Consider the following 14,386-nt stretch of genomic DNA (forward strand, 5'->3'; position numbering starts at 1 on the left):
CCCAAGGCGGGACTGGCTGGCTCCTCTCACAGACTACCGAGACCCCTTCCCAATCCCACCCTGACCCTTGCTCCTCCTGCTTTTATCCCAGGGCTCCCCTCCCCACTGCCCCCCAAAGCCCAGAGTCTCTCTACCAGTTATCACCAGTCTGCTTGAGTAGTACAAAAGTCACATTCACATTTTTGGCATTTCCGGGGCCTGCTGCCATCTCTGCAAATGCTAGCACAAACACAAGCATACCTAAAACCCAATTATATTACAGTGGCTCCAGTCCGGGCCAGGCTGAACTGATTTCTAACCCACAAATACTTCGGAGGGAGGACACTTCTGCCAGAGAGGTAAATAGGCCTGGCACCGTAGCTAGTGCTGGGGGTGAGATGGGATTGTGGGAGGGTTCACAGGGACGGTGACCACGCAGAGAGACTCCAAACAGCTGTAGAAATGGTAAAGGTAAACCCACCAACACTGAGTTCAGCCCTAAGCCAGTTCCTCTGACAAAGGTCTGGAACTGGTGGTGGAGAGAGGGTATGTTATGGTGGCCTTTGGTACGATCTGTGTGCGGACTCATTTTATACTCAGCTGGGGGAGGGGATGGTAAGACCGAAAAAGGGGACAAACCCTAGTCGCTCCTCAATTTTCATTTTTGGTGATTTGTTGGTTCCTGCTGGAAACTTCGCATTTTAAAAGAATTAAACGGGGAAAATTATACATGAGATCTCCATGATATTAAGGGTGACATTCCCTGCAAAGAAACACGACAGACTGTCATAGCTCCAGGCACCTAATTTAATTTCCTTTGGGAGTTAAACCTTAGAAGCTTGGATTGAACAAACAGGCCCTGTTCTTTGTATATTTCAGACCTGGAGCTGAGAATGTTAACAGATCTTATCAACAGGACACTGGAGATAGACAGCTATGATGGAGCAGCTCCTGGGCGCTCTCACGAGGAACAGACTCGCCGTTGTGATGCAACTGTGGGAAAAGCCTGTGCAATTCTGGGGCTTCGGGCTCTTGAAGCTCCCTGGGTCCCCATGGAGCTGCCTGGCTCTGCCACAAATAATAACAGGAAGGGTTATGATAATGACAGTGAGTGGTAATAATACCGCCAACAGCAGAAGCAGCGCCTCCCCCGTGTGCCAGGCACTGGGCCAAGTGCTTGACCGGTATCATCTCACTGAATCCTTAGGGCGGTCCTGCAAGGGAGGTAACCAGCATTCCCATTGTGCAGATGGGCGGGTGTCGAGAAGAGACAAGTCTGGACTTTAGAAGAACAGTGATCTGACCTCATGGTGGTAGAAGATGCTCTTTTCCTGTCTGGGGAAAGTACCCCAATTCAAGAAGCCTTGTATGCTCAGAGCTGACTCCTCTCTCTCCTCTGATGGGGGAGGTGGAGGTGACTTTGGCTTCAACCAATGGCCTGGAAAACCAACGACACATCTCCCGGCCACCTGCTCAGCTCAAGAGGGCTGGAACCCTGGGCGTCACAGACATGCAGCTGCTCAAAAACCAGGATGGCCAACTGGAAAGGAAGGCAAACCATGCCCCAATACAGTTTCCAAGTAGGGACAGCAGGTCAAATTTCCAGGTCAGCTTGGTAAATGTGTACATAAGACGACAGTTGCATTAGTCCAGAAAACAGCAGTAGAAATAATAATAATAATGAAAGTAGCACTTATCGATGGTAGTACTCACCAGGAGCTGGGCATAAATGCTTATGTCTGTGCACAAGCAACCCTTGGAGGGAGAAGACTCTCTAGTGAGACGGGAAAGCCCCCCCAAGCAATCTGAGCAGCAAACTCCCCTAGAAGGATTCTGAAAACCCAGAGATACCAGGCCCCATCCAGACCTTCTGAATCCAGACCCTCTGAAGCTGAACAGCTCAGGCAAGGCCAAGGCATCTGCATTTTTAAAAGGCAACCCCTCCCTCCAGGAGATCATGGTGGCGGGAGTGCTGGGGAAATACACTCACAGGGGAAGTGGGTTTGGGCACAGGTTTAACCAATACAGATGAGTTAGTGGCTGCAGCTCTACTACCAGCTCTAACTGGTGGAGCTGCGAGGGGAGCAGTGGCTCCCTGCCCCCCACTCCCAACCTCCACCTTTGATGAGGCTTGGAACACAGGCCAGCAGCTTACTCCAAGGTGCTCACACCCAGTGCCTTAGGACAGCCTGGCTGGTTGGTGAAGACGCAGGATTGTCAACAATCTCCCAATTCCCCAGGCCCCAGCAAGTTCCAGAAGGAACCTGAAAAGTGATCTTTCACCAATGCCTGCTCTGGGCAGGCCTGGCTATGGGACAGGCAGGGGCCCAGCTGCTGTAGATCTGATTCAAATGTCTGCGGTCAGTGATGTTTCTGAGTCTGCAAACAGCACTGACAATGCCCACTCCTTCCCCTTAGTATGACAAGCCACACTTTGTCTGGGGCCTTGTTTGCTCTTAGTGTTGACACGTTGTTCTTGCTTCCCAACAAGTTTGGCTTTCTTTTTCCTTCCCTTTCCTTCTCTCAGGGAAGGAGATGTGCTGTTTACGGGGCAGAGCCTGCCATGGAGCTGCTCTGGCACTCACAATGGCAGCGGGGGACACAAGACCAGGAAGCAGGCCAGTCTGCATCCCCCCAACCCCGACCGGCCAGACAGAAGTGAGAAAACAGCCCAGATGACCCCCATCCCCCAGGCTCGGGGGCAGAGGTGTGTGTGGCAGCTACCACCGCAGTGGTGGCACAGGGAGGCCACCTTCATTTCCTGTCCTTGCTGGGTGGTGAGGAGCTGCCTGAGGCGGCCAGGAGCAGGCTCACACTCCCCCTGCTCTGGCTGGCTGCCGCTGAGGGCAGAGCGGGCCGTCACAGTCCTCGCCCGAAGGGGAGGCTGCTGCACCTCCCTAGGCACAGTGCTGGCATTTAAACCCTAACGGCTGTACCCTGGACACTGAGGTCCCCATGGCAGCCCAAGCAAAGGTCTCCAGGGAGACCAGGTCATGGCCAGGTTCACCAGTGGAAGGAGAAACAGCAGAGGCACGGAAGAGGAGCTGCCCAGGGCCCGGGCCAGGGATCGCCAAGTGTCTTCCACACAACATCCAAATGGGTGCATGGGGACAGGAGAAGGCAGCGGCTTGTCCAGAGGACAGTGGTGAGTCAGCCGCTGGACTAGGAGGAGAGCCCAGCAGTGACTCCCCAAACCAGGCCTGGAGAAGCGAAGCCCACTTGAACAGCTGCTGGGTGTCTTCTCCCAAGCCCTGGGCCTCCCATCAGGGCTGGTAGGGAATGGCTGGGAACGGGGGGCCACCTGGGTGAGCTGTCAGACACCACACAGCTGAGAAAGCATTGCAGGGCTTAAAAAAATATTCTCATATTTGGCGATGTGACCCCTGTGTGACCTCTGGGGCCGACTTCTCCCCCTTCAGATCAACCTTGGCTGGGGACGGATGAACGACTCAGCTCTGGGCCAGGCTCCCACTCAGAGGCTAACAGCCCGGTGTTGACAGACTCAAGGGAGAGAGGCTTGTTAAAGCCACTGGGATGAGGAATGCTGGGGGAAGGAGTGCAGGAGAGGACGCTGGCAGGCATCCCCCTGGTCTGAAGACCCTCCTGTACAACCCTGGAGTTGGTGGACAGCCTTTACCATCTCAGAAAAGATAAAAACAGCAAATGGTAGGGCAAACGGAGGAGTCCAGCGTCAACCTATGGAAACTGAAGAGCCTAAGGAATTGGAGGATTCCTGCCTCTCCAGCTCCTCCAGGAAGCAGGGAGTGCCCACTGTGCTTACTCTGGGGTTGCAGACAGCCCTGCCTTTCTGGGCCGGGGCCTTGACGTTCCTGGGGCTGGAGAGATGGGGCAAGGAGGAGCCTGGAGGGCAGGTGCAGGCCCAGGAGCAGGTGGGTGTGGAGGCCCGTCTGGGGCCACTCCACAGGCTCCGGAAAGGGCCCAGATTCCCTCACTTTCTGCCTTTTTCTCTCAGGCTCTCCTTTGTCTCTCTTCTCCCATGTGGGGTGTCTCTGCCATGCCACTTCCCCAAGAGATAACAGGCCTGGGCTGGAGGCCAGAACAAGGTGCCAAGGCTGGGAGTGAGGGCTTCCAAGGCTGTTGAAGGCTGATGCAAGAAAGTCATCCTAGCCCCTCCCAACTCCTCTGGGACCAACAGGGAGTGTTCAAGCAGCAGCCAAGAGAACAGAAGTCTGGGTCTCTTCAGTCCTGGGGCTGCTGCATCCAGTTCCTTCCTGATGCTCTGCCCCCAGCAGGCCTGGGTACACAGGGGTCAGGGAGACACCCTGGATCCCGGAAGCATGAGTGAGAGATTCCTGTAGGAGGTGAGGGCAGGCCTCTCTGTTGGGGTCTCCCTCCAGAGGAGCCTGGGGTCCCTCTTGGCCCAGTGGAGTGGGCCCTCACTGGTGACTATGAGCCTGACCCCAGGCCTCCAGGAGGTCCTCAGACTCCCGGGGAGACAGGCAGCCCCACAGGGAGACTCAGAGGCCCACAAGTAATTACAAGCCCAGGTTCCCACAGGCTAGGGAGCTGCCTGTGACCACAGTGGCAAGACCCTAAAGAGGAAGGCGGGCTGCCAGTCAGATGCAGAAAGTGCTGACTGCTTTGGGGGCGGGGCGGGGAGGAGGGCTGGTGTGGGTGTTGGCTTCACAGCTGAGGACCGGCTGGCCTGGGGGCAGGGGCAGGGGGAGTGGGTTTCCCAGGGCTCCCTGGAAAGGGCCTTGAGAAACCCCTTGGTGAGTTAGGGTGCGTGCCTGGGGAGCGGGCCCCAGCCAGCCTTCCCGGGAGCTCCCCTGTGAGCTGGCCCCTGTGGTGGACCACACTAATGAGCCCATAACACAGGCCTTTGATTAAGCAGCTCCCAGCACAGCAACTTTATTGAAACATGCCGAGGCCAGCGGCTGGTTCCCACAGCTCCCGTTCCCGGGGCAACGGCGCCTGGGAGGGGACCATGTGCTGGGAGTCAGCAGGGCGAGTGCTCAAGCTCACTGAGGGGCTGCCAGGGAGGCGAGGGGGAGCAGGGCTGGAAGGGAACACCAGTAGCCGGAGGATCAGGGGCTTGGGAATCAGGGTTGGGCCCAGACCTTTGTGGGGACTGGGGGGCAACGTGACATCTGCCGAGTCCTCTGGAGGCCCAGGTCCCCAGGCTGCTGAGAACTGGAGACGCTGACTCCCCCCCCCATCTCCACTGGGGGCAGGAAGATGTTCCAAGGGGGATGGCGGGGCTCCAAGGACAGGTTCAGAGTTCAGCATGTGAAAGGCAACTGGGTGAAATTTCTTCTTGAGTTTGGGGAGACTCTAGTTCCTACTTTCCCAAGAAAATGTGCTTAACCTTCAATACACAAAAGTGCTATCTGAGGACACTTCTGCTGAGACCTGTCAACACACTGTCACCTGCTAGGAAGGAGGACCTGTGACCTCTCAGGGGCTGGGGGTCTCCTACACGGTCCCTCGTTCCCCAGTCCTTCCCAGCTCTGCCCAGGCAGAAGGTCTACCCCCTCCCTGCTCTCCACAGAGGCAGCCCGGTGCCCTGGGACACGCTGGGGCTGGGGGGAGGCCCTTTCCACTTGTGCTGGGCTAATTTCAAATGTTATACTTCAGAGCTTTTGCTACAGCAACTACCAACACCACATGGACAGAAATCTAATGTTACCAAGTGGGACTTTTAAAATGTATTTATAACTTTATGGTTCAAAGTAATTTTGTTATGAAACAATGTAATAACAACAGTGGAAAAAGGCAAGATAATTTATGGAACACAATATCCCTAAAGCACCGGCTTCCATTTCTACCTCAGCTTAGTCTGGGGAGCGTGGTTGGTGTCCTTTGTTTGCCGTTTGTTTTAATTAAGGGTTAGTATTTTGGTGGGGAGGGGCAGGGAGGAGCTGGCCTGAGGAAGAGACACAGACACTCAAAGACTAAAAATGTGCCTACATTGATGCTATACACACTTCACAGACCCCCACAGACCAGGCTAAACCCACAGAACTGGCAAAATTCTCTTCCCCTTTACAGTAATCCCTCCGCCCACCCGCACCCTCCACCATACACCACAAACAAGGCAGAGTCACCTGTTAGATCAGGGTCAGATGCCCTTTCTGAGAGAGGTAAGGTAGGGTTCCTCCTCCCGTGCCCCCAACAAACAAACAGAAAAGGATGTTGTTCCTCTAATACATCCGGGAGTGGGAATCAGCGTTGGGCCGAGTACCCATCAGAGACCTGGACGGGGCCGGGGCTGGAAGGAGGCCTATGGCTCTCAGGCCCCAGCACCCCGCTTGGCAATGGCTTGAAGCTGTGCTCCAGCCAGAACAGCAAAGGAGGGACAAAGTATTCCGGAAGCGCCAGCAGGTTTCCGCACAGAGAAGCTGGGTGTCCATCAGGAGGAAAAGGAGAACCATTAGACGGGGGAGGCTCTGTGTGCCAACGCCTGCCCATCTCAGCCCAGCTGAGGCATCCAGGTCCAGATGCCCACTTTCTAGGAATTCTGGTGGGCTTTCCATATAGCACGAAAGTGGCCTTCCTCCCATCCTGCTTCACCCTCCCGCTTCCTGTTCCTTGGTTTACCCAGTGTGCAGAAAGTCTCCCATCCCTCAAACCTGAATTTCCATGGCCAACAGAATTATCAACGGCCAGGGCCTGGAGAGTTATCGCTCCTGCCTCAGGGTCTGGGGGAGAGGCCAGGAAGTGCTTCTGGAGCTGGTGGGCTAGGCAGTAGCATCCACACTCCACATGGCATCTCACAACCAGCCCCTCAGGAAGAGGAGCCGCCAAGAGCTGCCAAGGGGGGACCGAGAGGGGGCGGGCACGGAAGGGAGGGAGGGAGAAGAAAAGGAGCCTTCTCACTTGTAGCCAGGGTCCATGAGCTGCGTAAGGGTGCTCTTCGGTGGCAAAGGCGCCTTCTACTCCCGTGGAGACAAAGGTGATGGCCATGTCACCTGTGATACTTTTATATGTAAAGTGCCGTCCGTGCAGGAGCCTGCCCCTGGGGGTGGGAACATGAGACAGTGAGAGCAGGCCTGGCCAAGGCTCAGGGACTGTGGAGGCTACACTCCCCGGGATGGGCTGTCTGGCAAATGCCCTCCTGACCGACCATCTGCCCACTAACAGGGGCCTGGAACTAAACACGTTCATCTCAACACCTCCCAAGAGAAGCCTCTTACGAGTTCTCTACTGTTATCCTTCCAAAGTGCTCAAGGCTAGCAGATACTAGAGCAGCATTCAAAGGGCCTGAAAGGGGATGGGAGTCCACCTCCTTCGTGTCCTGGTGAGGAGACTGAGGCCAGAGAGGCCGGTTAGTAATGTGCCCAAGGTCAGGCCCAAGGCTAAAAGGCGGATCGTGCCCCACCTTTGTTTGGAGGGTAGGGGTGAAGAAGCACCTAAACGAATTTCCCACACCCTGGGATGCCGGCCTAGTGCCCTCACAGCACAATCCTGTGTCCGGGGCACAGTCTTCCACCTCCTCCTGGCTCCCCACGAGATTTAAATGGCTACCAAGGCCACATCTTTAAAAAGAAAGCTGAAGCCAAGTGGGGTCACTCTGAGGGAGCCACAAGAAGTTACTGTTAATCCCAAGTCTGGAAATACACCTGGGGGAAGGGCAGGCAGGGGCAACCAGTGGGGCAGAGATGCCAGTCAGCAAAGGAAGCAAAACCTGCTCTTGGCTTTCTCACGTTGCCTCAGATTAACCCTTCACCAGCCTAAAGGCCCTGAGCCTGGGCCAGAGAGGGAGCTGGAGAGGAAATCGTTGGGGTCCTGGGGCGGGGGGGTGGTGCGGGGGCCTGGCCAGACCCTGATCGCTCTGGCCACTTGCTCTCGTTGCCCTACTGGGCAAGGCTGGTCACCACACAAGGTCCTTCCTCAGGCTCCAGGGACAGTGGGGACGGTCCAAACCAGTGCAACCCCTTTCTTCCTTGTCACTGCTGTCTGAGTTTAGAGTTATCCTTGCTGCTTCTCCTGCTATAAAAGTGAGGGTAGAACCCCTGAGGGCTGTGGAGGAAGCCACAGCTGCAACAGGTTCAGCCCTGTGCAGCATCCCCATGCAGAGAGCTGAATTCTGGCCACAGGGGTGGGTTTCTGGCACTGTGGACAGCAGCAGGAGGGACACAGCTGGGCTTCTGGGTCCCTCAAGGAGTCTGCTGTGCGGGCCACGGGGTTTGGAGAACTGAGTGTTTCTGCATGGAAAAGCAGCAAGGAGGAGAAAATAGAGTCCCACCCATCAGATTCCCCTGCCCTACTACCCCAGTGCTACTGGGGACCCTGCCACCCCTGACTCTGGGCTGGTGGGATGGCAGGGCATCTGAGACTCCCTAGGTCACTGAACCTTCGTAAGGGAGCAGGGCTGGGGGACACTTCTCTGGACAAAGGAGTGCTCTCCAGTGCGGTGAGCACTACTGGAGGGCTCAGGGTCCACAGGCTCCCCCAAAGGCCCAAGACGGAGCGGGCTGACTAGCTCTCCTCCCCACCTGGGCCCCAGACTCTGCCTCGGTGTAGGGGGCAAGCACAGGCCTGGTGGCTCCTTGAGGCCAGGTTGTATGCTGTGGGGCTTACCTTAGGCAGAGAGGAATGAGGGCTCCTGACTCCTGGTTGAATTTCAGATGTACGCTCTCGAGCTGCCGCGTGCGGATCAGCTCATGGGGAATAATGGCCGTGGAGCTGTCACTTTCCAGGCTGTCTTTGCGGCTCCTGCAAAGCAAGCACAGGAACAGGGTCAGCACAAGGTGAAAACCGCAGGACAGAAGGCTCTCAGGCCAGGCTCCTGAGGAACGACAAGGATGGTGATTGATGATGAAGATAACAACAGCCACCATTTACTCACTACACGCTCGCCAAGTGCCAGCCCTGTGTGAGGCACCTCTCGCTGATTACTCCTCACAGCGCCCCCGTGAGGTGGGCACTATTATTATGGCCCTTTTACAGATAAGGAGCTGGGGATCAGGGAGGTGACCTAACTCGTCCAGGTCGCAAAGTGGGGACTGTGGAGCTGGGATTTGGTCGCAGGTTGGTCTGGCTCTGAAGCCTCATCTTTGGCCAACACTCTGTATAAAAGCTTATGTCACAGTGGCTTGTTCTTCCCTAAGATAGCAGCAGGGGCTTCTGGGAGCCCTTCTTCCCCTGCCCTAGAGCCTCAGACCCCAAGTTCTCTAAGGCTGGGGTGCTAGAGTGCCAGAAGACATGGCTCCGAGAGCTTCCTTCCTGCTGACCCTGAAAAGGCTGACATCAGAGCAGGCTCAGAGCATGCACACTCCTGCTAACAGCCAGCAGCTGCCATGACATACACGTCCTTCATCCAACAGGAAATGACACAGTCCTCATCGAGGGGTGGAAACCAGGCTCTCATCAGTCACATCAGTGAGCCTGGCTGGGCAGCAGGACCGGGCCACCACCCTGCTGGGCTACGAGGCCCCAGGAACCCTGGACCAGATTCCTCCTGACTGTGGCCCCAGCCATGGCGAACTGTCACTTCTGCCTCACGCTCCATCCTGTCCTGCTTCCCACCCACAGCTTACTCCACAGCTGGGCCACGGGGTCCCTTTGCAATCTAAGATTTGCTCTTTCAAATTCAGCTGCCCCCACTGACAACCTCTCAAATCCGCCTCAGCCAGAAGTGAGGGTTACCCACTGATCTCATTCAAAAGGCCAGATCCTGGTTTGGACTGTGAATCTCAGAACAATTCCCCAAGTGAATAAAATACTGGGTGAGAAGCTTTAGTTATTTATCGCTGAAGCAGCAATAGCCACCCAGGATGTCCGGGCTTGATCTGGGCTTGACAGTCGCACAGCCAGTGGGGGCCCAACCTACTTACACACTGGGGGGCTGAGCACCGGGGCCTGTGGCCCAGTGAGGCACCCCAACACTCAGAGCACCTCCCCAGAGGGAGGAGGATGCGAGGTCAGCAGGCAGGATGGAGGGTGACATCAGAGAGCACAGGGCCCTACTGACGCAGCGGTTTATAAAGCTCCCGAGGTAACGGGGACCATTCCCACCAGCTGGGTGGATCCACCCTCAGATGTGACATGTGACTGATCTTTCACAAAGTGGTCCCTTCCTCTGGTTTCCAAAGCCAATTCTGAAACTGCCCTTTGCCCTAGTGTCTCCTTTGACAAACCCTTTCACAAGACCTGTGAAGGAGACAAACATGCTGGCCAAGAGGGTCACAGAATTTCAGGGCTGGAAGGAAACTCAGAGGTTGTTTAATCTACCTCTTTCCTTTACAAAAGAGAGCCGGTAATGTGCCCAAGGCCACAGAGCTGGGCTGTGGCAGGCCATCGTGGGAGCCGAGGACCTCTGACCAGCTCTCCTCCCCTTACACCCCGGCTGCTACGCCTCCCTTCTGAGGAGGGCAACACCAAACACCACCCTCGGGGCTTGGACAAGAGCAGGACTCAAGAAAGACAGCAGCCCTCTTTGGTGAGCCCTTACTCTCCTCCAGAGTAAGGAGTCCATAGATTCACTCACTGAGTCCTCACAGCAAGGACTCTACACCAGGTAGATTCCTCTATAGTTAACGCTTCTTGTACAGGTCAGGAAACCCGTGGCTCAGAGAAGTGAGGTGATAAGCCTACAGTCACAGAGTGAGTTTAAGAGGAAAAGCCAGGGTGTGACTCTCACCATCACTTCCCTGTGCTACCTCTGAGACACACCACCATGCTCCCAAAAGACCTGGCTGCCAGGTGGGGCCTCCGAGCCGGTGGGCCTCTCTGACACAGGCAAAAGTGCTGATGAATAGCAACTGGGGGTGGGAGCAGGGGGGTTGGGAGAGCAGAATCAACAGCACACAGGGCTAGAGATGTCTCAAGCTGGAGGGAAAAATAAATTGTTGAAAGTCAGCTAAAGTCACCTTGGTAACTGCTACAACACACTCACCCGGAACGAGGACATCAAACCCAAGTGCAAACAGCTTTAAAGAAATGGAAAAGAACTTAATCATCTGAAGAATTAATGTGACAAGTGCCCACATTTACACCTCCCACCAACCTTCAATCATTTGAAAACGTACTTTAATCTTTTAAAAGAAAAAAAAAATTGCAAAATGCTAGATGTGCCGTCCTGGAGCTTGGGTATTTCCGGCATGCTGCTTCAATGGAAACGCGGCTGCTCCACATACACACACGCAGGAGCCCAGCTTTTTGCTGATTTGTTTTTTCTGGACATCGATGCAGAAGCATGAATTATTTGTGTGGGCTGGGTGAGGTATTAAATCTGCAGCCGACACAGGTTTGCAATGTTTTGCATGGTTGTCAGCTTAATCTTAGTCATAAAAAAATAAGTAGTGTGCTCGCCAGCGTGGCCTAATTTTTCAGCTGGGCTGTTTTCTCCCTGAGTTCCTAGCAGAGGGGAAGGCAGAGGGCTGGAAGGGAGAATGGCTCCTAGGGAGGCATGGAGGCCCATAACCGCTGGGGGCTGCTAGGAAGATGGGGCCAGGGGATGAAGGATGCTCCGGGAGGCAGAATGGCTAACAACATAGGTTTGGGGTCTGAGTCCCATATGACCTTGGGCAGATAACTTAGCCTCTCTCTAAGCTTCACTGTCCTCTCCACGGGAAGAATAACAATACCCTTTCCTTATAAGGATGAAATGAGATGACCCAGGTGAAGCATCAAACAGCGCCTGGGATATAGTAGGTGCTCAAAACGTTAGCTGGCTGCCTCTAGAACTCTACCTGCTCCTCATGCAGGAATGTTGATAGCTTAATAGAGACTTATTTGCCTTTACCCTGGGCCCAGAATCCAACTGCCTCTGGCCAAGCCAGTCCCCCATTCTGAGCAAAGGTCCTTGCCCTGGGCTTGGAAGAGGGGACTTCTGAGATGGGGAAGCAGCCACTGTGGGCCCCAGGCAACCGGTGGTGTTCTGGGAAGGCCCAACTACAGGCCAGCAAAACCCCTTGAGGCCTTTGTTCTGCTGAGAGACACGCTGGCAGGACCGCCTTCCTACACAATCAGCACAATCAGCCTTCCTGCAATTCTCATCTACTGGTCCTCAAGTTGCCGAGAATTAGTTTAATCCATCCTCCATGACAGCCTTGTAAATCCCCGAGGCTCTCACAGACCAAGAGGAGTTTCTCTTTTCCAGTATTTGCAGCCCCAACTTTCAACTATATTCTTAAGATAAGGTCCTGAAATCTTCCATTCATCCAAGTCACTCTCCCTTGGATTCGCTCTAGCTTGTCAAAGCCCGAGTGTCATGTCCAGAAGTGAAGTGTCACGTGTGGAAATAAATACAGTATGTGGTTTAACCAGCAGATCACAGAAGGACTGTGAGCTTTCTCGTTTGGGATACTTTACTTCTATTAAAACTGTCATCAAATTGTCTATTCTTTGTAACCTCAGCATACTACCAACTTATACCACACTCCCTCTGTCAACAAGATCTCCCTCAGGCTTTCTCGCATGGACTGAGCTCAGACCTCTTCCGCCCTAGCTTGTATGTACTCTAGAGGATTTGGAGCTTAGAACAGAAATCTGCATTATCTGGCTAGGGTGTCAAGCAGTCTGGATACTTCTGAAACCTGACTCTGGCACCCATCATATTGGCACTCCCCCCTGACTTCACATCACTGACAAAACTGATAAACTTGCCATCGATGTTCTCATCCCAGGCTTTGATTAAATAGTGAATAGGACAGGGCCAGGCAGACAAGCTGACAGACTGACATCATCACTCTTTGGGTATGCTCATCCAACTGATTATAATCCACCCAACCATTCCATCACTAAGCCCCTCACCCTCCTGGATGCTCTGTATAGACATTTCTCTGTCTTGCCAGCAGTGATGTCAGAAGACACTCTCAAAACATCTTGCTAACCCCCCACCTATACAAGGTCTACAGCACTTCCTTTATCTACCAAATAGAAATAGGTTAAGTGTTTCTAAAAAGGCAGTGAGGATGGTCCGGCAGGTCTGACTCTTTGTGAATGCATGCTGTCTCTCAGGCCTCACTGTTTTTCCTTAGAGAGTGTTCACAGCCTACTCGCTGAATAATCTAGCCCAGAGTTTTCCCTGTGAGTTGACACCAAGCTCACTAGTCTAGAGAGTGCAAGATGCTTTTTGCATCTTGAAATTTTTGAGTGCTTTCAGTCTGTCAACACCTCTCTCCCATTCCCTCAGAGATTACTGACAACAGCTTCCTGAATCTCATCTGCCAATTTGACTGGTATTCTGGGGTGCAATACATGTGGACCAGGAGATCTGAAATCATGGCTTCAATCCTCTTATCGATGCCTGTACGACTCTTCCTAGTCTAATAACCATTCTTTTTGAGATGGAAGCACAATATAAGTAGAGGAAATTTTTGTTGCCTCTCTGCCTCTGATTAACATTACTCTGTCCAAACAATGGGGCCTAGGTTTTCTTCTTCTTGTCCCAAACAGAACTATGAAAAACAAAGTCCTTTTTGCTGATCATAGCCCTTTTTTGCAAGACTTAATTCTTCTTGAGTTTCAGCTTTTCTTGATCCTGTTCCTTAAAGTGTCTGTTGGTATAACATACTTCTCTCTCCAGCTTTTGTTCAAATTCTTCAAAAATATTCTGAGTTATGTAAAGAATTCTCTACATATCTCTACTGGTCCCCAGAGGTATTACATCTCTTTTTAGTTTTCAGGGGACTTTCTGCAATAATAGTATTAAGGGGTACCTTTAACTGAGTGCACACTATGATGCCAGGTCCTATGCTAAACCCTTTATATACTTTATTCCTTTCATTTCTATAACAACCCTATAAATAGGTATTATTTTTCCCATTCTACAGTTGAAGAAACCGAAACTCAGATACTTAAATAACTAGTCCAAGATCACACAATGGGCAAATAAAGGGCTGAGACAAACACCCCAGGTCTTCCTGATGCCAGCTAAAGTGTAACCACAATATTTTTCCTTAAGAGCCTCCCATCCCTCTGAGTGGTCTTTTCTTCTGGGGTTTCAAAGTCCATGAAGACACATCTATTTTTTTTTCCCCCTGAACTCTTAAAAGAATTGCTTCCTAGAAGCCATGGCAGGGCTTCCCAAAGGGTATTTGATGGAATTTTAATTTAAGAGAAGCTTCTAGAAGAGCAGATGTGGCAAAGGCTGGATGCAATACACTGCATCTCAGATTAAAGATTCGTAAAATGTTGGCATTTCGAAGACTCTGAGGAGGACTACAGAGGGCAAAGGAACCAGTTTCATTTTGTGTAAGCCAGTGTCTTCCAACCTTAGCCACAGGAACCCCTTTTCACTTAATCCCCAACCGACCTCCCTAAAAGGCTGTGGGGACCCTCCCTCTGGGGACCACTGGTCAGGCAGTGCTCTGACAAGGCCCAGGGTTTTCCCTCCTGAACCCTGCTCTGCCCAAGCGCTCTTTCCCAAGGCCCTGTCACTCCCACTCCATCAGCTTCCTTGCCGGTCAGAGTCAGGTGCACAGCCGAGGCGCCTCGT

General features: G+C 53.3%; 1 protein-coding gene across 4 annotated transcripts in view; it reads right to left on the reverse strand.

Annotated features, from left to right (window-relative positions):
- The window catches only part of SUFU (SUFU negative regulator of hedgehog signaling), a 110,811-nt gene that overhangs the window by 7,837 nt on the left and 88,588 nt on the right, over positions 1–14,386 (reverse strand). For all 4 annotated transcript variants that reach the window (XM_079900643.1, XM_079900642.1, XM_079900641.1 and 1 more), the window contains exons 9-10: positions 8,524–8,658; positions 6,820–6,958 (exon numbers count right to left, since the gene is read on the reverse strand). In XM_079900643.1, the coding sequence (XP_079756769.1) occupies positions 6,820–6,958; positions 8,524–8,658 (274 nt within the window). The remainder of the gene's footprint in view (positions 1–6,819; positions 6,959–8,523; positions 8,659–14,386) is intronic.

This window comes from Stenella coeruleoalba (genome assembly GCF_951394435.1).
Source record: "Stenella coeruleoalba genome assembly, chromosome: 16".
Lineage (NCBI taxonomy): Eukaryota > Metazoa > Chordata > Mammalia > Artiodactyla > Delphinidae > Stenella > Stenella coeruleoalba.